The 24378-nt window shown below is 36.2% G+C and overlaps 5 protein-coding genes across 6 annotated transcripts; 3 read left to right on the top strand and 2 right to left on the bottom strand.

Moving 5' to 3' along the window:
* Positions 1-55: 55 nt before the first annotated feature.
* Adss (adenylosuccinate synthetase) lies at positions 56-3960 on the bottom strand. Its single transcript, XM_018514145.1, has 6 exons — positions 3493-3960; positions 2266-2368; positions 1607-1970; positions 1127-1519; positions 429-685; positions 56-335 (listed from the first exon to the last, which is right to left on the bottom strand). Exons 1-6 carry the CDS (start codon positions 3655-3657, stop codon positions 286-288), a joined length of 1332 nt encoding a protein of 443 aa, XP_018369647.1. The 5' UTR covers positions 3658-3960; the 3' UTR covers positions 56-285.
* On the top strand, positions 3622-9241 carry LOC108765432 (homeobox protein MSX-1). 2 transcript variants are annotated; one of them, XM_018514147.1, is made up of 3 exons: positions 3622-3698; positions 6918-7860; positions 8916-9241. In XM_018514147.1, the coding sequence occupies exons 2-3, from the start codon at positions 7318-7320 to the stop codon at positions 8988-8990; spliced, it is 618 nt and encodes a 205-aa protein (XP_018369649.1). In that variant the 5' UTR covers positions 3622-3698; positions 6918-7317; the 3' UTR covers positions 8991-9241. The 2 variants fall into 2 exon arrangements, 1 of the variants encoding a protein (XP_018369649.1); XR_001940321.1 differs by lacking the exon at positions 6918-7860 and having other exon boundaries at positions 8916-8987.
* A 2154-nt stretch (positions 9242-11395) lies between these two features.
* On the top strand, positions 11396-14593 carry CSN1b (COP9 signalosome subunit 1b). Its single transcript, XM_018514146.1, has 5 exons — positions 11396-11422; positions 11610-11702; positions 11804-12928; positions 13367-13501; positions 13619-14593. The coding sequence occupies exons 1-5, from the start codon at positions 11396-11398 to the stop codon at positions 13694-13696; spliced, it is 1458 nt and encodes a 485-aa protein (XP_018369648.1). The 3' UTR covers positions 13697-14593.
* Positions 14594-15291: 698 nt separating this feature from the next.
* Srp54k (signal recognition particle 54k) lies at positions 15292-19355 on the top strand. The gene is made up of 9 exons (XM_018514062.1): positions 15292-15728; positions 16366-16542; positions 16649-16878; positions 16968-17118; positions 17198-17346; positions 17739-18000; positions 18123-18231; positions 18313-18579; positions 18820-19355. Exons 1-9 carry the CDS (start codon positions 15651-15653, stop codon positions 18915-18917), a joined length of 1521 nt encoding a protein of 506 aa, XP_018369564.1. The 5' UTR covers positions 15292-15650; the 3' UTR covers positions 18918-19355.
* Positions 19356-19522: 167 nt separating this feature from the next.
* LOC108765380 (chitinase-3-like protein 2) lies at positions 19523-24029 on the bottom strand. The gene is made up of 6 exons (XM_018514064.1): positions 23507-24029; positions 22900-23163; positions 21217-21498; positions 20894-21130; positions 20398-20821; positions 19523-20279 (listed from the first exon to the last, which is right to left on the bottom strand). Exons 1-6 carry the CDS (start codon positions 23563-23565, stop codon positions 20130-20132), a joined length of 1416 nt encoding a protein of 471 aa, XP_018369566.1. The 5' UTR covers positions 23566-24029; the 3' UTR covers positions 19523-20129.
* Between the last annotated feature and the right edge of the window lie 349 nt (positions 24030-24378).

The raw sequence follows: 24378 nt of genomic DNA, 5'->3' as shown, positions 1-24378 counted from the left end.
TATTATCCATTTAAAATAAATAGATAATATAACGGATATTTTTAATAATTTTCGGCTTATTTGTTATATACTACAAAATGACTAAACATTCACATTGTTGTTATAATTATACATTGCTCAGATTCAAAATTAATACTACATTCGCGCGCTCGCGCGCTGAAAACTTATTATTACAATATGTCTGTGCGCTCATCAGCTTTGCATTGCAAATGTTACACATAGAATTAAAATTAATAATACATTTAATGCCGTGCGTTTAAGTAACATTATAGGGATCGTGTGTCGTCAGAGAGCGATTACGCTTTCTCGTCCTGCTCCTACGCCGATCCATTTGACTGTAATCAAATATAAATTACTCTATACATATATCTAATTCTCTTGTAGATTCACATATATATTGCATACATGTGCAAAAAACATTTACGTACCTGGCACATCTAAGTATTCCTCTATAATTTGTATGTACTTATGTGCATTAGGTGGCAATTTATCCAAGGAACGTACACCCTCGGTAGTGGATTGCCAACCTTCGATTGTTTTATATACTGTTTCGACTTTTGCTAATTCCCAAGTACTACTCGGCAAATAATCTATGTCCTTCCCATTTAACCGATATCCAACGCATACTTTTATCTCTGGTAAGGTATCCAAGATATCAAGCTTTGTTAAGCATATAGAGGTGTATCTAGAATAACAGACAAAACATTTTATATGTAAATTATGGTAAAAGTAATATTGCATTAAATTTAAATCAAGCAATTATTAAAAGACGATGTTAAGATCACGTTTTATCGATCGAACACAATTTTTTTTCAAATAAGGTAATCTTTTTGTTAATTACACAGAATTAAATTTTTCATAATTAAAATATAGACAATAACGCAAGAACTAAATGATTTCGTATAAAAAAAACGTTGAAAAATTAGTTTTGTTATCGGGTTCTAGCGTCAATTCGCAACAATATTTGCATTTTTAAAAATAATATTTGCAGTCCAATATGACTATGGTGATTACTCAGGAGCCTTAAATCGTTAATCGGTAAAACAAGTGATTCCGTCAAAGTTCGACCGTCACGCCCAGCATCCTTAAAAAAATGTTTTTTAATAAGAAATCATTTTACACATACCCATTAACTCGAGTTGTAAATTTTAGCAATGGTAAATCGAGCCATCCACATCGTCTCTTTCGTTTTGTGGTCACGCCGATCTCATGGCCTCTTTTTTGCAACAGTTCTCCTGTAGAATCAAAAAGTTCCGTGGGGAAGGGCCCATCGCCGACTCTAGTAGTATAAGCTTTCACGACGCCGATTATCTCGCCGATTGTGCTACATGGTAAACCGAGACCTGTCAGTACTCCGCCTATACTACAATTCGAACTTGTCACATACGGATAAGTTCCAAAATCGATATCCAACATCGTTGCATTGGCGCCTTCCACCAAAACTTTCTTGCCATCCTTTAAAGCCTGATGCAAATATTGTACCGTTTCCCTTACGTATGGCCTTATACGTTCAGAATATCTGTGAAAAAATCAACCATATATTGTAAAATATATACTTAACATGACTGGTTCTACAATTAAATTGGAAGATGGTCATTACACTTACATCTTGTAACGCTCCAATTCGGCTTTAACATCGACATGCAGGGCAGGGAACATTTTCTGATACGATGTAACCAAGGTTTTAAACTTTTGGGAGAACTTGTCAAAGTCTCCGAGAAGATCTCCAATCCTGAGTCCAGCTCTAGCAGCTTTATCCGAATACGCCGGTCCTATACCTTTCTTTGTAGTCCCTAATGACTGCGTGCCCTTTTCTAGTTCTTCCAATCCATCAACCTGTTGGTGAAAATCAAACACTATATGTGCTCGATCCGATATTATAAGCCTGTCCTGCCAATCCTTAAGTCCCTTAGATTCGTTCTTCTCCAATTCTTCGAACAGCCCAGGTAAATGAATCACTACCCCATTGCCTGCAAACACAAGAAAGTACAATTGAATAATATCGATTACATAATTTGTGATATATATAACAGAAAGTTATTCAGATAACAATACACATCAAGAGATATAGAGCAACCTATATGAACAAGTGGAATAATTGTCTGTTTTATGTATCCACGATCTTAGCATCTCATCTACCTTCATAAAGTATTATTCTTTTATTTTACATTAATTATTAAAATCGTACAGAGACATGTTACTTTTTCGCAAACCAGAATATCTATAATTCGATTAATTTACTGGTTGATTTGAAGAAGTCATTACCTATTACGGATTTGCATCTGGGATTGATTATTCCACTAGGCAGAAGGTGAAAGTCGAATTCGGCACCTTCTACAACTACAGTATGCCCTGCATTATTTCCTCCCTGTGAAATTACATTAATACTTGAAGAAACAGGGCTTGCCATTATTTATGACAGGAAATACAGCGCGTTGTGATTTGAATTGTAAATCAAGAATAGACGCAGAATTCCCCGCCACACATAAACAATGGCATTGAAATCCGGAAACAAGTTGGAACCATATTGGGGATAAAAAAATAAGAAAAGGGCAAAAAAGAAAAGAGTGTGAAGTAATATTTTATTATGTTGAATATACTATATAATTTATAATATAATTTAAATATAATTTTATTGAGCTCTATTTAAAAAAACAGCACATTAATTCCAATCGTACATAACGTATTTCTAATCATCATGTACATGTATTTAACATTATTAACTATCCTATACAGATACGGATGCAGATATGCATAATACCCTGATATTACATAATTTTGGGTTTCTTATATTAGCATAAATCGATTAATCAGAATTTTCAGAACATTGATTTCATCATTAATTATGTAGATCGTAGACCTTGAAAAGATAAAACGAAAGCTCTATGTTTTTAGGGTATGCGAAAGATAAAAAATAATTTGTCATTTTTTTGAGTCATAAAGATAGACTGAGAACGATAACTTCGTGAGTTAATTCTCTCCCCCTTTCAGAAATATAATTCTTTTATGGCCGTCAATTATGTAATATCAGACGTGAGGTTGTTATACATTCGCGATACTCGCGCGCACAGGTCAGGTGACACGCGGTTGTGGCTAAAAATAAAACTAAGACGAATAAAACGTACGACGCTTTCGCATTTTCCGAGTATTCGCTTGTCATCTGCGGGGAGAGCAACGGATGCCAAACGTGCTTTCGAGGAAATATTTTTAGTCTTTCCCAATTCCCGGAAATACCGCGTGATCTAACCTAATATTCTCTCCAGGTACCCATCACGCGCCATCCCTCGATGAATCAGCGCGAAAGAGCCGGGAAATGACGAGTTTTTTTTCTCCGAAGGGGAGATATCCGATTGTTGTTCGCGTCCCGCAGGAGAGAAATATCGTTTCGTGAATCTCTCGACTCTCAAGGAGCACCACGGGATCGGAGATGGCGAGGGCGAGAGAAATTCGGAGGCGGGATTCGGGGGCATGAAACGCGAAGGAAAATCGTACCTGACATCTGCAGACGACGTCAGCCTCCATCGCCAGCATGTCCACGACCTTTCCCTTGCCCTCGTCGCCCCATTGCGCGCCGAGGACTACCGTGACCTTCGACACGGTGGATGTCCGCTGTTTCTTCCTCGGCGAAACCGGAATGCCGTCGCCGTTCGCCTGCATCTTTCCTCGAGTGCACGCGGGAGCTGGCGGGAGCACACCAGGTGAGTAGTCGAGTCGAGTTGCGCGTCCGCCACACTAACTGATTAATAACGTCGTAACGTCGGGGCGCGTCGCTTGCTTGACGTTCAGCGAACGGGATTTTTCCTCCTCTCGCCAAGGAACAGCTGACACGGCGGAAATCCGTGGCGGGACAATCGTGGGCGAATATCTGAAAGAGTCGCCTCCACCGCACTCCACCGCCACTTGTGGGGTCGCGGCAATTGGCATTCCCCCTCCATTGTCCGCCCCGCCCCGCCCCGCCTCTTCTGCTATTCTTCCCCTCCGTCCGGATTAACTTACCTAACCTAATCCTACATCATGAGGTCTGTTCTTTTTAGGCCCAGTTTCACAACTCATGGTCAACTCTTAACCGAGGTTCAACTTATTTCTCAACTTTTTCCAATTCTAGAATTGAAAAGAGATAATGAATAAGTTGAACCTCGGTTAAGAGTTAACCGTCAGTTGTGAAACTGGGCCTTAGCTAAAGTTCGCGCATGGTTTACCTTTCTTTCTTTTCTCCATTTGGAGAGAGAAAGAGAAAGGATGAATTGCGCAAAAAGTTTAGTTAAAAAGAACAGACCTAGAGTTCCTCTTCCACTACGAGCTTATTCTTTTTTTTTTGTTTTGCGTAGAAGAAAATCTTCGTATACCACAGCTAGGCAATCCTCTCGAAAGGGTTTGGACCTAACTGTGGAAGATACCCATCAATCGTGCCTGATGGGCATGTTGGATTCGGACTTCACCTGGTGAGTGCAACTCAGGCTAGGCCCAATTTTCATTCGAGGGCTACTTGCATATGGTCCAATTCCGTAAGGAGAGGCCTGCTTTCGCTCCAGAAAGATTACTTTATGAGACCAATGTCATTATTTGTCATCACCCTACCAGGTCCGCCTACCCCAACTGAAAACTTCCCCTGTTTTGCGCTACCGCGAAAATCCTGTCGCCAGATACCCGGAGTATTAACTTCAGGTATGAGCTTATCCTATCCAGGTTGTGTTCCAAAATTCACTGCCAGGGCTAAAAATGTATAGTATACGTAACGTAAACTGTAGATTTTCAACGCTGGCATTGAATTTTGGAACATAGCCAGACAGCCTTTAGGACTGGTTTCTATCCATTTCTATTTTTTTTACGCAGGTCGTAAATTGTTAACTTATATACCGTAAGTTATAACCGATAAGTTCAATACGGTGTTTACGTAGATTTACGTACTACCACTTGCTATACTTTTATTTCGGTTATTAAATGTATGAAATCGATATAGTATCGATATTTTTTAAATGTTATTTATAATTTGCTTTTCATATCTAGATATGATAGCAATAATACCAATAAATTATATGTATACCGGCATTATGAAAATTTCAGTTAGATATATGTACTAATATTCTACCTCCGATATCCTTTGTTATTTAAAATTGTTAGAATATCGATATTATAAAAATATAAGTATATAATATCACACATAGCATATAATACGAAATACTAACTACGTTTGATCTCACTGATGAAACGAACAGTTCATTTGCGTGACGGTAATAATTTGAAGGATATTCTATTATGCGCACGCTTGATATGTAAATTGCGTCTTTATCTGTCCTTTCTTTATTTTTAAATAAATAGCGAAACAAATGTATTTCTTTATCGTTATCATTATTCGTGCGGAACGTTGACGTACCGTTAATGTACAAAAACAGAATAATTTCCCCGAGTTATGCGCGCTTACGCAAAAGAAGTAGCTTAATAAAATTTTGGGTGCAAATTCAAGTCAACAAAAAATAAATTATAGTATAGGAAAAAAGAATGCAGTCATGACGAAAACGGATCGTCAGCAAGATTGGCGGAAGAGTCTATCATTTTGCAACCATTTGAGCAACCAATGAGATATTCAATTGCGTCAGACTTTTCTCAGTTCTTCTAATCTGCTATCGTATTTCATTCTCGTATCGTGTTGCATTCTGCTACATCTTTTTTATAGCAACAAAATTTACACTTTGCAACATCTGTTTTCGACAGACTTGGCTATCTGGAATTAATTAAAGCGAACTAAGCATATCGCTAACGTTTGGCTCATTGAATTAATTCCAGATAGCCAAGTTTATCGAACATGCTAATTTTATCAATAGAAAGTTAAATAAGTAAGATATGTGGCAAAGTTCACCTGTGATTACGTAATGTATAACTCCACTTTCTGTATGCAGAAAGTTTTTTGAAAGTTTCTGTAAAAACTGATAAATGAAATAATTTCTTTTTTTGCTTTTTTGAGCCTCCTTCATCGATATCGATTGCTGTTATTATTAATTAGCCATTAGGCTTCCACTTTCGTTCTACTACTAAGAAGTCCGTGGTGTCAGATCTCTTTCACAAGAAGAAGATATAATGAATGTCAATCAACTAAGAAAAACGCTATATACTTACAATCAAAGTCAGATACTGGAATAATACGTCTATATGTATCAGTATCAGGCTGTCCTTCGCCCTGATGAAGTGGACTGCAAGGTTTCTCTATATACTTACAATCAAAGTCAGATACTGGAATAATACGTCTATATGTATCAGTATCAGGCTGCCCCTCGCCCTGATGAAGTGGACTGCAAGGTTTCCGAAACGTTGGCATCTCAAGAATGGATCACGGAGGAAACCCGTGAAACGCATAACCTTTATATGTCTATATGTATTTAAATACATTTTTCTCAGATATAAATAATACTAATCTTTCCAAATTAAATCGAATCGTCTATTCGATATTATTAGTATCTTGAAATCTGTAAACAACTTATTGCAAAAAATATTACCTCAATCGGGATTCGATAAGAAAACAAGAAAAAAGAAGAAGCTATAATGAAATCTATTAACAGAGTGTATGACGATAAAGAATATATATATAACGATAAATTAGCATTGCCCGGTTTTAATAGATTTGGCTCTTCCTGAGAAGGTTCTCAGAACGAAGATACGAAGTAAAAAGGAAAAAAAAAGAGGACGACAGGTTTCAAAATTGCAAATTTCTGAGCAAGTAGTAGTACAAGGCAACGGTTTCTCGATCCACTCGTGTATCATCTGACATAAGAGCACAGATAGACAGGAAGAGAGAGAGATCACATGTGTGTAGTGTAACAATATACCCGGACTATGTTCCCCGCACGTTGTTCAATATTTACATCAATGAGACGGATATATTACCGGATTAAGATGACCCCTGTGGCTTTTTAATTATACAGGCCTCAGTGCGTCAGGACATCTGCCCTATAGAAATCGGGACTCTCGATCCCCCGATCCGTTCCCTACTCTACATCAGCGATCCGTTTCCCTTGCTACAGAGTATCAATTACATTGTTATTACCCGGTAAGTATCCCGAAGATGTGGTCAGATCGCAGATAATACACTGGTATAAGAGCATGCCGCAACAATGGGACAGGTACACAGAAACGTGGCCCCCGTCGTGCGAGCAGCGCGATAACGATCGTGCGGTGCAACTATGCGTCTAATTTGGATCTACCCGCAAAAGAGGATGCCGCTCGCAAAAAAAAAAAGAAGAAGAAGAAGAGGGGTACGTGCCCCACGGGGTTCGGGCGTGTGCATTCGGCCGCTCGCACGTACCCCAAAATACGTACGTATGTATGTACGTATATATAGCGAAGGGTTCGTCCTTTGGAGGATTTAGTGAGACTCTCGGGATGACGAGCGAAGTACGAGGCTCGCGGACAGGAAACACGGACTTCAGCATAGCCCGTATACTCGCGGAGGAACTCCCGGGTGCCGAGGTCGACGCGCGAAAACAGCACGAGTCTCCGGAGTGCGATTCCCGGGGAGGAACGAAGGCTGGAGAACGGACGTCGGAACGTGCGGGCGAGCCGGAAAAGCGCGACACGTCGTACGTCCCCGTCGTAGCGGAGCGACAGCGAACCGGCGTCGGCGTCGCCGAGAGCACTACACGGTGGACCGATCTCACGTGGCTTCAGTACACTCGGTACAGACCTCCGAGATTACCTAGGAGGTCTCTCACTGAAAGACGGGTCAAGCGACAAGCAGGCGATCATCCTCGCATCCCGTTCTCCTCGTCCCAGTTGCAGATATTAGAGGAGAAATACAAAAAGGGTGCTTATTTATCCAGGACCGACGTCGTCGAAATGTCCGCAACGTTACGACTGCCGCAGAACAAAGTATGTCGGTGTTGTGAGGATTTTTCTTTTCATTATATCGTTCAGTCAATCTACAATTTTTTATATTTAAGACTTTTAAATGCGACTTTTTAAGAAAGAACTCTTACCTAAGTAAAGAAAACAAGAGATAATTGTAAAGAGAATTAAAATACCTTTAAAACAATATATTAGATCTATTTTTTATAACTAAAAAACTGGTATAGACTTTGTATTTAAAATAAAATAGAATAAATTATATAACTTATAATATTTAGCCAAAACGAGGAAGAAAATTTTAGTGCAGTTCGACAGCAATAAAAAAACAAACCTATTTAACATTGGGTGCAATTTATAAGTCCACCCAAGCAGAACAACAAGTCAAAATGACATTAAAATGAATCGGAAATGATTAAAAAATGACTTTTAGTGATTATTTTGGAGTCATTTTGACTTATATCATGATGACTTGTTGTTCTGCTTGGACAACGCTGTGATAAACGCTCTGTGACGATCGGATTATATTTTTAGATCTAGGAAATAGTCTCAGCGAAGAAAATTTCTAACAATTGCAAAATGAACATTCTTTTGAATGAACGTTATATCGCGTTCTGTCTGCGGAAATCGTAACGCTTGCCGCGCAGCGCAAATTAGCGCAGTAGCCAATCGCTTTTCCATAAAAGCGAAAGAATGGACGAGTTCAAGACGGCAAAGCAGCTAGGCATCCTTACCGAGCGATCGAATATGATTGGTTCTATCTATAAGTAACAACCAATTATGTTCATTTGCTCGGCGAGCAGGCTAGGCACTTTGTCAACTTGAACGCGCCCATTCTTTCGCTTTTATGGAAAAACGATAAATTGAATGGCTGTCGTGCCAATTTCAAGTGTTGCCGCATTCTGTGTGCATCATAACAATAGGGTCCGGTTTCGCCAATTACTTAATCGGCGTTTAACTGACTAATCGCTGTTTAGTAGAATTGACTGTCCGTCCTTATCTTGTTCTGTTGCTAGTAAATAAAGAAATTGCGCGATATTGATGAAGATTATCGAAATTCGAATTTATTGTTGTATTTGCAGATCAAGATCTGGTTTCAAAATCGTCGAGCAAGACAGAAACGGGAATCACTAAACTCTACGATAACAGCACGATGATTCGACAACAATGGAAATCAATAAGGTTCTTCTGGAAGCCTATATCTGGATCAAGAAGGATTCGACAATGTATCGAATTTAAATCGCAATTATTTCGAGCAACTCGACTTTCGGCTATTTATTTCGTGCCTTTCGACTATTGTACTGTAAATAAACTTATTTATATACAACTTTAGCGCCAAATTATTACGATTATTTCCAATCACGCGAGAAATTAAGTCCACGCAATGATATCTAAATGCGCGATCATTGAAAATTATACTAGCATTAGAAATAAGAAAATTCCAAAGAGAAACATTATAAAGGAATTTTTTCAGAATAAATGTATGATATGAAGAATAGGAGCAATGCACATCGTATTTTTCCGTCTCGTGAAGTATCCATGCAATAATTCGACATCGTGGACGTCCAAACGACGCGTTCATCATACATGGACGTATGTCTTCAAAGACATCCAGTAGATGTAGTCTTTTGTACGTAGAAATAATATACCGCCTAACGACATCTAATAGACATCTAATAGAGATATCTTTAGTACGTCCAATTCCATATGGAACAGAGCATTAATTCTGAAAAAATTATTTTTTTTTATATATAAATTTTTGAGAAAAAGAGGAGGACACCGAATACAGTCGTCGTCAGCAAGATTTGAGAACTCAAAAAATTTATTAATTTTCATCTCGACCGGAGCCCAATTATAGGAACTCACATTCAAGGCATCATCTCATCAGGTATTATTAAAAAAAAGGGTAAAAATTTTTCACTGAAAAATTTCATCGTATTGCACCTTTTAGCTTATTCGATGTGGCTTTTTAAATATGAATAATTGAATTTTACTGTGTCTTTTTAGCGATGTCGTGCACTGCTTGAAAATTGAACAAATTGGTTCGTGTCGTGACTCTTATTAGAGGGTCTTTACTCAACCTAATGCCTAAATCAATGGCGATAAACAATAATTTGTAAAATAAATGTTAAAAGTATAAAAAAATATTTCTTTTTCTTTACGTACCAGAGTACGTATACCGATTATGTATCTTGAAACGTGTAAAAGTTACAGAACTGAGTAAATTCACTAAATAAATCTATTACTAAAAAATACTAATGAAATTATAAATATTCCAATAAACTTGTTCGCTTTTGTAATTTTAACTTCGTTTCAAGATTTACAATCTAATCTTAAAATTTTCAAAATAATTTTGTAAAAATAGGGCGTTAAATTAAACAATTCTTCTCGCATACATTATTTCGATACGTAATGTAAAGAAATTTATTTTGTCTATATCTTCAAAATATCTAATTTTGATCATATTGCACTATGCGTTATGCAAAAGTCTGTGCTGCGACCTTAAGTGGGGAGCACAGACTCTTACATAACGCATAACACATGAGGCATAAGAAATTGAACCAATCAGTGTTCTTTATTTCAGAAAGAAAGGAAACGACGAATTTCGATTGGTACATTTTCTTATGCATTACATGTTATGCATTATGCAAGAATCTGTGCTCCCCGCTTAAGGTCGCAGCACAGACTTTTGCATAACGCATAGTGCATAAGCGAATCAACCAATAAAAATCTTTCCTTTCCTTCCATTTCATGGTCAATCAGAAAACAGAATTCCGATGATATGAAGCAAAATCCATCGGAATCCTGTTTTCTGATTGGTTGCAGAGCGTCGTACGACGCAAATCGGATGCAGTGTGAATCCAGCATTTGTGCTGCGGCTATAAGGCGTCGTCTACAATACATGGAGTAAAAAGTAAGAGTAAGAAATTGACCAATCACAGTCGATTATTCTTCTCACATTCGACTGTGATTGGTCAATTTCTTACTCTTACTTCTTACTCCGTGTATTGTAGACGGGCCTTAAAGGGCTTCACGCATGAAATGCATAACAGAGCATAAGCATAACATAAGGCCGCTAAACCAATGAGCATCTTATGTAAATCAATATGGCGACATTATGCTAGATGCTCATTGGTCCAGCAGTCTTATGTTATGCTTATGCTGTGTTATGCATTTCATGTGTGAAGCCCTTAAAGCGGGGAGCACAGACTCTTGCTAACGCATAACACATAATGCATAAGAATATGTACCAATCGAAGTTCTTTCCCTTCCATGTAATAGAGAACTCTGGTTGGTTCAATTTCTTATGCCTCATGTGTTATGCGTTATGCAAGAGTCTGTGCTCTCCGCTTAAGGCCTTTAGCTGGTCTATAGTACTCTATTCTCTATAGTTTATATGCCGCATGTACATCATACGTGTGTGCGTGCTTCGTATTTGATTTATATATAGTACGCGGTGAAGATTTCGTCCCTTCACGAGCGGTATAATTCTGTTCAATTCTGTCTGTCACCGATAGCTGTACGTAGAATTATTGTTTCAATATAACGGATAAGGCTAACGATGCCGCTGCAAGTTCACGACGTTCAGGTAAATATCCCGTCAAAATCGGGCGTGAGCGATTCTTCTCGCACGCGACTCGAGAGGGAAAAAGCTGTTTTGGGGGTTATCCAAAGCAAACCTTCACTCGCACGTATCTCTTTGTCGTTTCTTCATTCCTCTCGATTGAAATACTCCTGTAGGCCGAATGGTTTGTCTTTTATCTTATTATTTACAGCAAAATGTCGTGGAGCCAATGCAGGTTGATGCTCCTACAGAGGATAATGATAATGCTGAAGAGGAACCATATATAGTAGAAAATCCGACGCTAGTACGTATAAAGATCGGTTTAATATAAAAACAATTCTATATTTGTTAATCACAGAAATTCAATTGCATTCTATGATCATTGTTATCTTACTTTTCCATCAGGACTTGGAGGTATATGCCAATAGCTATACTGGACTCGCAAAACTACACAGGCTTGTATATATCGCTGATCATTGTCCATCGTTACGAATAGAAGCATTAAAGATGGCAATTACTTATGTGATAACTACATACAATGTTGGACTTTATGTAATGTTACATAAAAAGCTTGTGGAAGCTATGGGCTATACTCCTGGATTACCAGATATAGCGGCACAGTCAACTTCTCAGGATATGCCAACAATGGATCAGACATGGGTAGAAACTCGATCTAAGAAGGCTGCTCTTAAGTTAGAAAAGTTTGATACTGATCTGAAAAATTACAAGAGTAACTCTATCAAGGAGAGCATACGAAGAGGTCACGATGATTTGGGAGATCACTACTTGAATTGTGGCGATCTCGTTCATGCTTTAAAATGTTACTCTAGAGCACGGGATTACTGTACTAGCGGCAAGCATGTTGTGAACATGTGTTTAAATGTAATCAAAGTTTCTGTTTATCTACAAAATTGGTCTCATGTACTTAGTTACGTCACCAAGGCTGAAAGTACACCAGACTTTCCAGAACTGCATGGTAAAGACAACAATCAAGCGATAGTCACAAAGTTAAAAGTGGCAGCGGGCTTGGCAGAATTGGCAACAAGAAAGTATAAAATGGCTGCAAAACATTTTTTACAAGCGTCTTTAGACCATTGCGACTGCCCTGAATTGCTGTCCCCTGGAAATGTAGCTCTTTATGGAGGACTTTGTGCTTTAGCAACTTTTGACAGACACGAATTGCAAAAACAAGTTATATTTAGTAGTTCCTTCAAATTATTTCTAGAATTAGAACCACAACTTCGAGATATAATTTTCAAATTTTACGAATCAAAATATGCATCCTGTTTGAAACTGCTCGATGAGATAAAGGATAATATTCTCTTGGATATGTACATAGCACCTCATGTAAACCTGTTGTATACACAAATTCGAAATAGAGCCTTGATACAATATTTTAGTCCTTACCTAAGTGCAGATATGAGACGAATGGCGACTGCATTCAATAGAACTGTATCCGAATTAGAAGACGAGCTTATGCAACTTATTCTCGACGGTCAGATTCAGGCTCGTATAGATTCACACAACAAGGTGAGAGGCTGCACTTGATTTACATATAACATTTTCTGAAGGTGACATTACATGGGAGCATCAAGCATCGAGCATCTATCCAGAAATTCGAGCACTGTGCATGATTATAAATCTAAAATTTCAGCTTCTTAATGCAAAAGATAAATTCACCATGGTTATGTTCTGATCTATATATTGTCCTAATATATATAATACTAAAAATTTAATTTATTTACATTATATAATCAAACAAGATTCCATCCCTAGCAGTGCGCATTGAATTCAATTTCAGTAAAATTATTATTTATTTAGTAAATATATCATTGTGCATGCTCTAACGCTTGACGCTTCTATGCATAGATATCTTTAGACATTTATAAATTGTGTGAGAGTATGTATTTTAATAAATTATTTAGGAAATATATAGATTTAACTGTGCAATTGATATAATTATTACAGATTTTATATGCAAAAGATGTCGATCAACGTAGCACCACTTTTGAAAAGTCTATGAGTGTTGGAAAAGATTATCAGAGGCGTACTCGTATGTTAATCTTAAGAGCTGCGATGTTAAAACAGCATATTCACGTGAAGGTAAAGTATACTTTTTTGGCAATTATGTTTTCTCATTTTTAGTATATCAATTGTATAAATTTCATCAAAAATTATCTTGTTTACCGTTCTATTTAAAAGTTTTTTTTTTCACGATAGAGTCCTCAACGGGACAGTACACAAGGAGGTGAAATGTCAGTAGCACCTGGAAATGGCACTTTAGCTGTAAAAAATTGAAATTGTATGCGCGTTAACTGGAAGAAGCAAATTTATATGCGTGTCTCTCTCTTTCAACTGCCATGTCCATCTAGGTATGAAAAGATAAGATTTCATTATCACATTCGACATTGCGTTATTTTGTGCAAAGTCAGTGACCTGTACCTCATTTTCAACATATGTATAATATATAACATGTACACATACACACACACACATACGAGTTAGTCAAAAAGAAATCAGGCTAGGTCTAAAAATTTGAGTATTTACATAATTTATATTTGGAATCCACATCTCCTTCGAAGTAGTGTACATTTGTTGTATATTGATCTCATTTCTTCCATCATGCCTTAAATGCCCTTTGGAAATCTTTATCTCAAATTTTTGCGATTCAGCTTGGGATGTTCTTGATTCTTGATCGAAACGCTGCTTCTTGAGCTTTAATTTTATTTTTAAAAATAAAAAGAAGTCGAGTCAAGACTAAATTCGGCGAGTAAAGATTCAAAAAAGTGGGAAAAGTCAAGAGCGCAATAAAGACCATCTTAATTGTTTTTTCAACATTGAAATCATGCACCAAGAATTTGTTCTGCCAATCAGCCAATAAACGCAGATTTTTTGTATTGCAACATTTTGAGATGATTGCGTGAAGATGCAAAAATTTAGAACTTAGATGTAATTAAGGACATCCAGAATGAATCGCAAAAGGTGCTTTGAGACAAAGATTCCAGTGCATTTGAGGCATTATAAAAGAGCAGTGGAATCGCTGTATAAAATTAGAAAGAAATTTGAAGGTGATGAGAGATCAGACTTAAATTAGGTAAATATTCAAATTTTTATAAAACTCTCCTGTTTCTTTTTTATTGACTTATGTATATTATTGCTATGTTGCGTTGTTTTAAAAGAATAAAGTGACTTTATCTCCAGTACGATTAATAATAATAAAATCATAAAAGAGGAAATTGTAACATAAACTAATTTCCTAATTAATTAATACAATGTGGTCTCTTGCAACAAAATTATATTAAAAAATCATAAATCTTAAGTTCCTCTGTATACAAGCGATGTGAATAAACCTAAGACTTTAATATACTCTATTAAGATTTAGAATAATTATAAATAAATTTATTGCGTTATACAGCTTTATGCAAGTCTATCATCCTTATACAATTTATTTTATTTTCTCGTATCTTCCAATTCAATAAAAGAGGTAAAATTTTCAATTTTTTTTATATAAATGATGTTTTAATATTTATCGAATAAAAATGTTTTATATACATGCGAGTAAAAAATACCGAATGGTACAAATTACGTTATTCTTCAACAACATTACAACCCGAATTGAGCTTTAATCTCTTGGAGAAAAGTAATCCCATGTGGATTTTGGTTTTCTCTTATTCCGTTAGAATTGTAATTTTTATAGGAAAAATAAACTCCTTACATTGGGTAATTACACGCAAGCGCACTTTCTCTTAAATTTATACCTGTGACGCTGCACATAGAGCTCCACTTTGCTTCGTCACGTGAGAAAAAGCAGAGCTTTCATTGGAGGTCGCTCATCGCATTCAGTGTGCAGCAGGCATTTATTTCGCGTATCCGGAAGTGACTGACTCGAAACGCGAGTTACACGAGGGGTATATGTAGATCGCGCCGAGTGCACCTAATCGATATGGACGGTGACAACATACGGGATCTCGTCGGTTATGTATAAACAAGTCGTGTGTATCTTCTGATGGACGACTGACGGCGAATGGGAGACAAGTCGCAATCAAGGTACTCGCATCGTACGAGAGATCAGGACACGTTTGTCGCCCCTTCAGCGTGTTAGCCCTCTCGCGAATCTCGCGACCGGATGTGTCGTCATGCTGTGTTGGCCAAGTCGGGACGTGATGACAGACTTTATACATTAACATCCTAACCGCTAATCGGAGTACATAATTATTTTTGCGGCTGGACGTGAACGCGTAAACGTCCAAACATGGTGTTGGCGGATCTCGGACGTAAGATTACGTCCGCTCTGCGGTCGCTCAGCAATGCGACCGTCATCAACGAGGAGGTGAGTTTATTTATCAGCCTATCCGCAATACGTGTGAAACGACTTCCTCAAGGATGATTTGTAAACAAAAAAAAAACTCGAATGATACGATTGCGAATCTTCCTATATGTATTCGACGTTATTTCTCTCATCTTTGTACAACGCGCATGAAATTTTCCATTTATTTCTAACAATATTGTCGTACGTGTCGAACTTATGTTTACATCACAGCTTGGATTTTCCATTTGTCCGAGAACGTCGACAATACTGTACGCTGTAATCAAGAGACGCAATGAATTTTATAGGATTATCCCTCTATTGATTTTTCAGAAATAATTTGATTAAAACTCTTGATTTCCCATATATTGTAGTGTTTATATTATATTTTGTTTTTTTTTAATATAATCGGGTGTTTTTCATTTGGTGACAAGTTGACAAAAGTGTTAGTCTATCTTTGTTACTCGCAGAAGGCCTGTTTTTTTTATTTCTGTACTTTCTAAATTGGTGCATAGCGCAATAAGTTGAAGTGAAACAAATATATATTTTAAATATCAAGAAAGATAGAATGATACTTGTGTTGATTTGTGCTATTAAATGGGAAGCACAACATTAGATTTGTATCATACAGCATTATCGATTAACACTAATATTTCGATAGGTTTTAAATTCTATGCTGAAAGAGATATGTGCAGCATTACTTGAAGCTGATGTAAATATTAGATTAGTGAAAAAGTTACGAGAAAATGTACGTAAAGTTATCGATTTTGATGATATGGCTGGTGGTATTAATAAAAGGAGGATGATACAGAGTGCAGTTTTCAAAGAACTCGTGAAGGTTAGTTTATCATTTGATTTCTTACAAAAATTTGTAATGTTAAAAGTGTATTCCTCAGTATTTGAAAATATACTGACAATTGTTTTAACCAATGGTTCTTTTTTAGTTGATTGATCCTGGTGTCAAAGCTTATCAACCAGTAAAAGGCCGTCCTAACATAATTATGTTTGTTGGTTTACAAGGGTCAGGTAAAACAACAACTTGTACCAAACTGGCGTATCATTATCTTAAGAAAAATTGGAAGGCGTGCTTAGTATGCGCTGATACTTTTCGTGCTGGTGCATACGATCAGATAAAGCAGAATGCCACAAAAGCTAGAATACCATTTTACGGAAGGTAAATAAAGAACAGAAAATATTTATTGCAACTTACGTTATTATGCTACTACAAGATTATTGTATTATGCTAACAATTTCTAAATTTAGTTATACAGAAGTAGATCCTGTAACAATTGCACAAGATGGTGTTGACATGTTCAAGAAGGAAGGATATGAGATTATTATTGTAGATACAAGTGGAAGGCATAAGCAGGAAGAGTCATTATTCGAGGAAATGTTACAAGTCGCCAATGCTGTGGTAAAATTATAGCACTTTTTCAAAAAATAATGCATAGAGAAAAGAAATTTTTTAAATACTAAGTCTTCGCATATTCCAGCAACCAGACAATATAATCTTTGTAATGGATGCAACGATAGGTCAAGCGTGCGAAGCACAGGCAAAAGCTTTTAAAGAACGTGTTAACGTTGGTTCCATCATAATCACAAAATTAGATGGCCACGCTAAAGGTGGTGGAGCACTTTCCGCGTAAGTTCTTTTTTTCTAATTTCTAGTTTAATAATTTTATATACTTTTCGTTTTTTTTTTTTTTTGTAATATGTTTATGTAAACTAAATAGCGAAGTTACTTCATTATACTTCTAGCATAAGCTATTGCATATAATTAATATAATATATATATACACATATATGTGTGTGTGTGTGTATATATATATATATATAATATTATATTATATTAGGTACAGCGAAAAGTTTGTGTTGTTTTTTCAAGAGATGTTTACAGGGAAAGAAACGACACAAACTTTCCGTGGTACTTAATATACATGTGCGTATGTGGTATTATATGTTATATATATTATAATATATATACTATAATATATATACTATATTATTATTGTGTATATATATTTTTTTTTTCAGTGTTGCAGCGACACAAAGTCCTGTAATATTTGTTGGTACAGGAGAACATATAGACGACCTAGAACCGTTTAAAACGAAACCATTCATTAGCAAGTTGCTAGGTATGGGAGATATTGAAGGTCTTATTGACAAAGTAAATGAACTCAACTTAGACGATAATGAAGAATTACTTGAAAAAATCAAACATGGTCAATTTACTTTACGAGACATGTATGAACAGTTTCAAAATATCATGAAGATGGGACCATTTTCACAACTAATGGTAAATAATATTAAAAAATAACACTCGTGTGCGTGTGTGTGTGTGAGTGTATACGGATATATATATATATATGATATGTAAAACTAATATAAAATATTATTTTAAAATTTTATTGTATGTAGAATATGATCCCTGGATTTAGTCAAGACTTCATGTCCAAAGGGACAGAACAAGAATCAATGGCAAGATTAAAACGACTCATGACTATTATGGACAGTATGAATGATTCAGGTTTGTTTAAAATGTTTTCTTTATATTGTTTCTCATGATAATTTATTTAATTTCTCAGTAATATTTACGTCTTTATTTCAGAGCTAGACAGTAGAGATGGAGCTAAGTTATTCAGTAAACAACCTGGAAGGATAATGAGAGTGGCAAGGGGTTCTGGTGTTACAGAAAAAGAGGTCAAAGATTTAATTACGCAATATACAAAATTCGCAGCGGTTGTTAAGAAAATGGGAGGCATAAAGGGTTTGTTCAAGGCGGGAGATATGGCGAAAAACGTTAATCCTACACAAATGGCGAAACTGAATCATCAAATGGCTAAAATGATGGATCCGCGTGTATTACATCAAATGGGTGAGCAATTTTGTACGAATTAAAATCTTGTTTTAATGATTTAAGCACAGTTTTATGCAAGAGAGTTCTTCATAAATTTTGTTATTAAAGTTAAAGCATTTCATTCGCTGTAGTATCTTAAAAATACGAATCGTCTCATTATATTATAATGCTTTCCATATTGTTTCTTAATTTATTTCGAACTTTTTACTTTTGACCATTTTCTATAAACACAGTGTGTCTTTACCATAATTATTTTAGGTGGAATGCCGGGATTGCAAAATATAATGAAACAGTTACAACAGGGCGCGGCAGGTGGATTGGGAAACTTAATGGGAGGTTTCGGTGGTAAATCCTGAGATGAGGTTCTGGGCAGTGCATACTGCCGATAAGGACATTAAATACCATTACATACATCTCACGAAAAAGTTATCTATCGTATCTGTCCTATCTACAATACCGGAGAAATTATATTTAAAAACTTTTTGTTTACATACACATGCGTTTTATAAGTGATGGAATCATGGAAATGATGTGCAGCGACGTTGATAGTACGTTCATAAACATCTTTCTATCATTTTTTTAATCGCTCATCGAATCGTAAATATCTTTGGATGTAATGCAATAAATTATCAAATTACGCTATGAAATGCGTATCATAAGAGAAAGCTAATTTATTTCGACATTGTTCATAGCCCTCTCATCTATCCTTGTATCATACATTTTGTTAGAAGATATTTATAAAGGAGTTTGTTGTTACTTTTGTTGTTCTTTTAATATTAAATATTCTAATCACATGGGAAAAAGTTTCAGTTGGATATTGTTGTTACCGTAATTAAATAAAAAAAAGTACATATGTTAAATGTATATAATTATTAATGTAAATATTCATATAAAGAAATGTATGTATTATTATAAAGAAATAAAAATTGGCAATGCAATTGTTTTTAAATTTCGGGTAAAACAGTTTCATATATTTCATACTTTATGACATTGGTATAACGAGATCAGTTAACATGGCTTGAATAATTATAACAATAATTATCTTATCTATATACGCAGTACTTAAAAAAATAAAATTGACTATTTGCGAATTTAAAATCTTATTCTGAAACGGACGACTGTTGTACGCTTATTTATTATGGATAATATATGGCATTTTCGAAACGGTTATATTTTTCATCATTGCTGTTACAGTCTCCTTTTAAAATTATTTAATAGAGAATATCTTAAAATTATTTCGCGGGTACCATTTGCTTGTGAAGCATATATAAATAATATCATGTAGGAAACGTATATTTTTATGTAATATACAATTTAACGCGCGTATATTTCTTATTCGACTCAACCAGGTACAAGTGCTATGCCCTATTACAGCATATAATACTGTGCTTGAAATATTTTAGCAACTTAGTTGTATAAAAGAATCTTTGAGCAACTGAGGTAGAGTGTACATCAAGTAATATTAAATAGAAATGCGATGGAATGGATCATTTTAATGTAAAATGTCTTAAGCTTTATAATAATAATTAGATTCATTGATTGTATGTATTTAAAGTATTCCTATTTTATTACTTGTCTGATTCCTTAAATAATACTTTCGAGATGGTACGTGTCAAAGGAAATGTCTCATTTGTACCATAACAAGTGCCGTTCCAATCATCAACGTTTAAAGATAAAATCATGGCTCCCTTGAAACCATTGGTACGAATCCACATACTCTACAATGCAAACGTTTCAATTGAGCTTATATCATTATATGTTACATTACACATTACAGATAGATTTTACAAATCTGCTGAATGCTTGATGTTGTGTTAGCAATATAAAACGTGTTACCTTGTAAGAACCGCTCTCCTCATTGTCGTAAGATATCCATTCCCTGTCTTTGAACGCATACGGTACACGACTTTCTTTATTAAAAACGCTCTCAGCTCCGGATTTTAAAAATTGACAAATCGTAGGATAAGATACAAAGCCTTTTACACCAAGCTTTCCGAATCCGCTAGCCGGCGCTTGTAAACCATGATTCGCTGGATTGTCCAGTTTGTATGTGTGACCATAAGCTGGTATACCAATAACAATCTTCTCACGTGGCATTCCCTTCGCTATCCAGTATTGAGCAGAGAAATTTACATTTAATGTGGATAAATAGCCTGCCTCTGTACAACGAGGAAAGAGGGGGGCATTTAGATCTGTTACCGGAAAGTACCAAACGTAAAAATGATAATCATATGACATGAGATTTATAAAGTCAATGTGCCTGAAAAATATGACAATTTGTAATATTATTTTATGATATTCCATAATTATCATATTCTTGTACAGTACATACTCTGCCATTTCAGGAATACTGTAACTCTGATCCACAATGGCCTGTGGCGCTGCAACTGCTACTGTTAAAATCAATTTTTGTCCACTACGATCAAATTCTTTTCGTAATTCTTGTAATAATTGCGCAAAGTGTATTTTTTCACGCTCGTCCGCCCCTAACCAGGCTGGAAACTCCCAGTCAACGTCAAAACCATCCAAATGGAAGGTTTTGGTAATGTTTAATACTGACTGGATAAACCTGAACATATAGGGACATGTTTATAATATTTGTACATCTAGAATATGTATCACACATAGGAATGAGAAGCAGCATGGTGGACATACTTTTTTCTATTCGCGTGATTTTTTACCATCTCGGAGAAACCATTATGGAGCTCATTGTTTCCGCCGGCGCTGATCATGACCTTCAAGTTAGGTTCGAGATTCTTTAAAGCAACTACTCGCTCATAAACCGGCGCATCGTCGCCTATGTCGAGCGTATTGTTCACCACGCCCGCAAAACCCACGATAATATGCGTACAAATATGAGGGTCAATGTGCGACGGACTGAGCTCCCACGACGTGTTCAGGTCCCCCGGTATTGTATAGTAGCACACGAGGACCTGGCTAAACATAGAATAGATTTCAAATGACACGTTCAGATTGCTATGATAGTCAGATATGTAAAAATCAGATTGTACAGGGTTTGTTACAAATTTTGATCAACAGAATGCTAGCAGATTTTGTTGATGATATACATATACATATATTCCATTTAAATGGGTAACCGTATATTTAAGGATGTTACCCATTTTTACAAATGAATTAATATTGTACTTTAAATAAACTATATATGCAAAAGTTGTATAATATTTAAAACATTTTATGTTTTTAAACACATTTTTATGTAACACATTGTTATCAGATTGGAGGACTCGAGTGCGTTATTTAGTTCCGCATGCAACTATTGTCTTGCTACCCAAGGATATGACAATAATGCATGCGGAAGTAAATAATGTGCTCGAATCTTCCAATCTGATCATAAAATGTGTGGCTCATTGTTCTCTCCATGGACGCGGTATAATTTATTTCCTTTATTTGTTATTTTCTATTGTTGTAATATTAGAATTTAAAAAATACTGACAAAAAAAATGTCTCAATTTTTTGTAGAAGTATTTTAAAAGTATTTAAAATTATTTATGCAGAAAAACTCAGTGGAATCATTAAAAATGTATTACACAAAATTTTTTAATAATGAAAAAATTACAGATTATTCTAGATCGCATTTAAAAGTAAAAATTCAGCAGTGATTTAGAAAACACTTGGATAAAACATTATTTCAATAAAAACTTAATATTTTTTACCTATGCTGGAAATAAATAAATTTTGTTTACTTATTTATTTATTTAGTTCCATTAGAATAACTAATCTATGCATCATAATGAAATTTTATATAACTCATTTTGCAATATTTAAAGTACTTATATAAAAAAATTAAAACTAATATTCATAGTTGGATGTTATATATATTTGAGAGGGTGCCGTCCGTCCCATGGACACGGAAAATAGAATCGGAAAATGGAATTGGAAAAGTGAAATAGTAGGGTCAACCAATCAGCTCCGTTCTGATTTTAAATAGCCTGGCTCCTCATAGGGCATATTTCTCGAAAATGTAAAATAATGACAAAAAACTTGGGATATTTATTAGTAAGATAAAAAACATCCTTAATAATTTCTGTTGTCAGATTAGGGATATGAATCAATTAATGCTGCAAATGCTTCATTGACTAATTAGAAGAAAGAATTTTACAAAGTGACGAATCAAAGAATGCTTTAAAGCATTTGCAGCATCAATTGGATCATATCCCATGTCGACAAATTGCTTGCAGAACATAATTTCAACACAGACACAATTGATGTAGTATTCTGAATGATAAACTGCTAGCACAATGTTAATATTCCGTTTACTAGATAAGTATAAATCTAAAATGGATGAAAAAAATCATATCTGCTCAGAGAGTCTCTCACCCGGTTGTATCGTGGCGGTGTTGCTCCGATGCGCTGACACTTGTGTTCCTGTCCGCATTCTGATTCTCCTTCGTCGACTCGGCGTACATCCGAGCCCGACGTAGCCACGTAGCAATCTTGGCATCGTCAATGTGTTCCTCAACGAATCTGTTGGTCCTCGGAGATTTTAGTAGGAGTATGCCGAACCAAGCGCGCGTGATAAACAACACCCCGACAATCAGGAATGACAAAGTGAGGCAAACGACCTGCGTTCTCCAGCGTGGTCTGAAAGCAATCTTTGTTTCAGACCATCGTATTCAATCTACATATAAGACGATCGGCTGTGGAAAACCTGTCAGTCTATTCGCGTTTATACAAATAACGACAAGTACGACCTTTCGCGTCGAGAGGCGGGGAAGTTCAAAAGTCAGCGATGACGTACGTACTGCTTGTCGTAGCGCGAGAGAAATCGATACAAATTTCCTTTATCTCTCCCGTCCCTCTTTCGCGTACTTATCCCCTCCTCTCTCGCATATATAATTATAAAATGATTATAAAAGCAGCTCCCCGAAGGGTGACGCATTCCGAGCGCTTTCATTTCAAGCGCAGAGGCTTTCGATGTACTCACTGTCGTATGTTGGTTAGTAATTCATACTTGGCCTGCGGCACAGGTATTTGGTTAACCATTGAATGACTTATTATTTTTACCGCACTATCGAGCGCTCACGCCGAATTACTTTCCGCGCGAGAAAGGAAGAAAGGAGGAAGAGAATTCTCGAGGAGACCGAGCGCCGTAGTTGTCAGCTCGCGCGGCAATCCTTATCTGACGATTCCGATGGCTGGGAGACGCTTATAACGCCGTGCGTGAAACGCGACGTTCGCGTGTACCCACACACGTGATACACGCGTCGCGGAGAATACGTTGACGTCGTCGGCGATGGTTGCACGACGATGTTTACAATCAGTTTACAATTGCATAAGCGCGGAATGGGCGTGTTCCGTTCCGTCGCGAGTTAAATGGGCCACGACGATATATATGCGCGCGTACATCGCACGGTACGGCGGCGCGAATGTTTTTGTTATTTTCCTTTTTTTTTTGTTTTCGTTACCGCTGTCGATTGGTTCGGAAATGCTGTTCCAGAGGGCGAAAATATCTGCGAGTGCATTCTCGATAAAGTGTTAATAATAGAAACAAGTATTTTTACAGGAACTAATTATTTATTATAAGAGGAGAGAGAGAATGTTAATCTTTAAAGAGATCACGATTCCGGTTTTCGTTCACGCTTTTTGAACAAGATTGCGATTTAGAAAAAGGAACAAACGAAACTATCTGTTCCTGTATTCGAATTAATTTACATTGGAATTTAAAGTAAAATAGATCCTATAGATTTATATTTGATATTTGGCGAAAGTGAGAGAAAGTAGTGCAGGAATAAAAAAAAACAAACTTTGTATCTCTGTTCTTTGGGAAATAATTCAATAGGATAAAACAATCGGACA

The sequence above is a fragment of the Trachymyrmex cornetzi genome, unplaced genomic scaffold (genome assembly GCF_001594075.2).
Source record: "Trachymyrmex cornetzi isolate Tcor2-1 unplaced genomic scaffold, Tcor1.1 scaffold488, whole genome shotgun sequence".
In the NCBI taxonomy this organism is placed as follows: domain Eukaryota; kingdom Metazoa; phylum Arthropoda; class Insecta; order Hymenoptera; family Formicidae; genus Trachymyrmex; species Trachymyrmex cornetzi.
The sequence above is the reverse complement of the archived record's forward strand: the minus strand, read 5'-3'. Positions and strand labels throughout refer to the sequence as shown.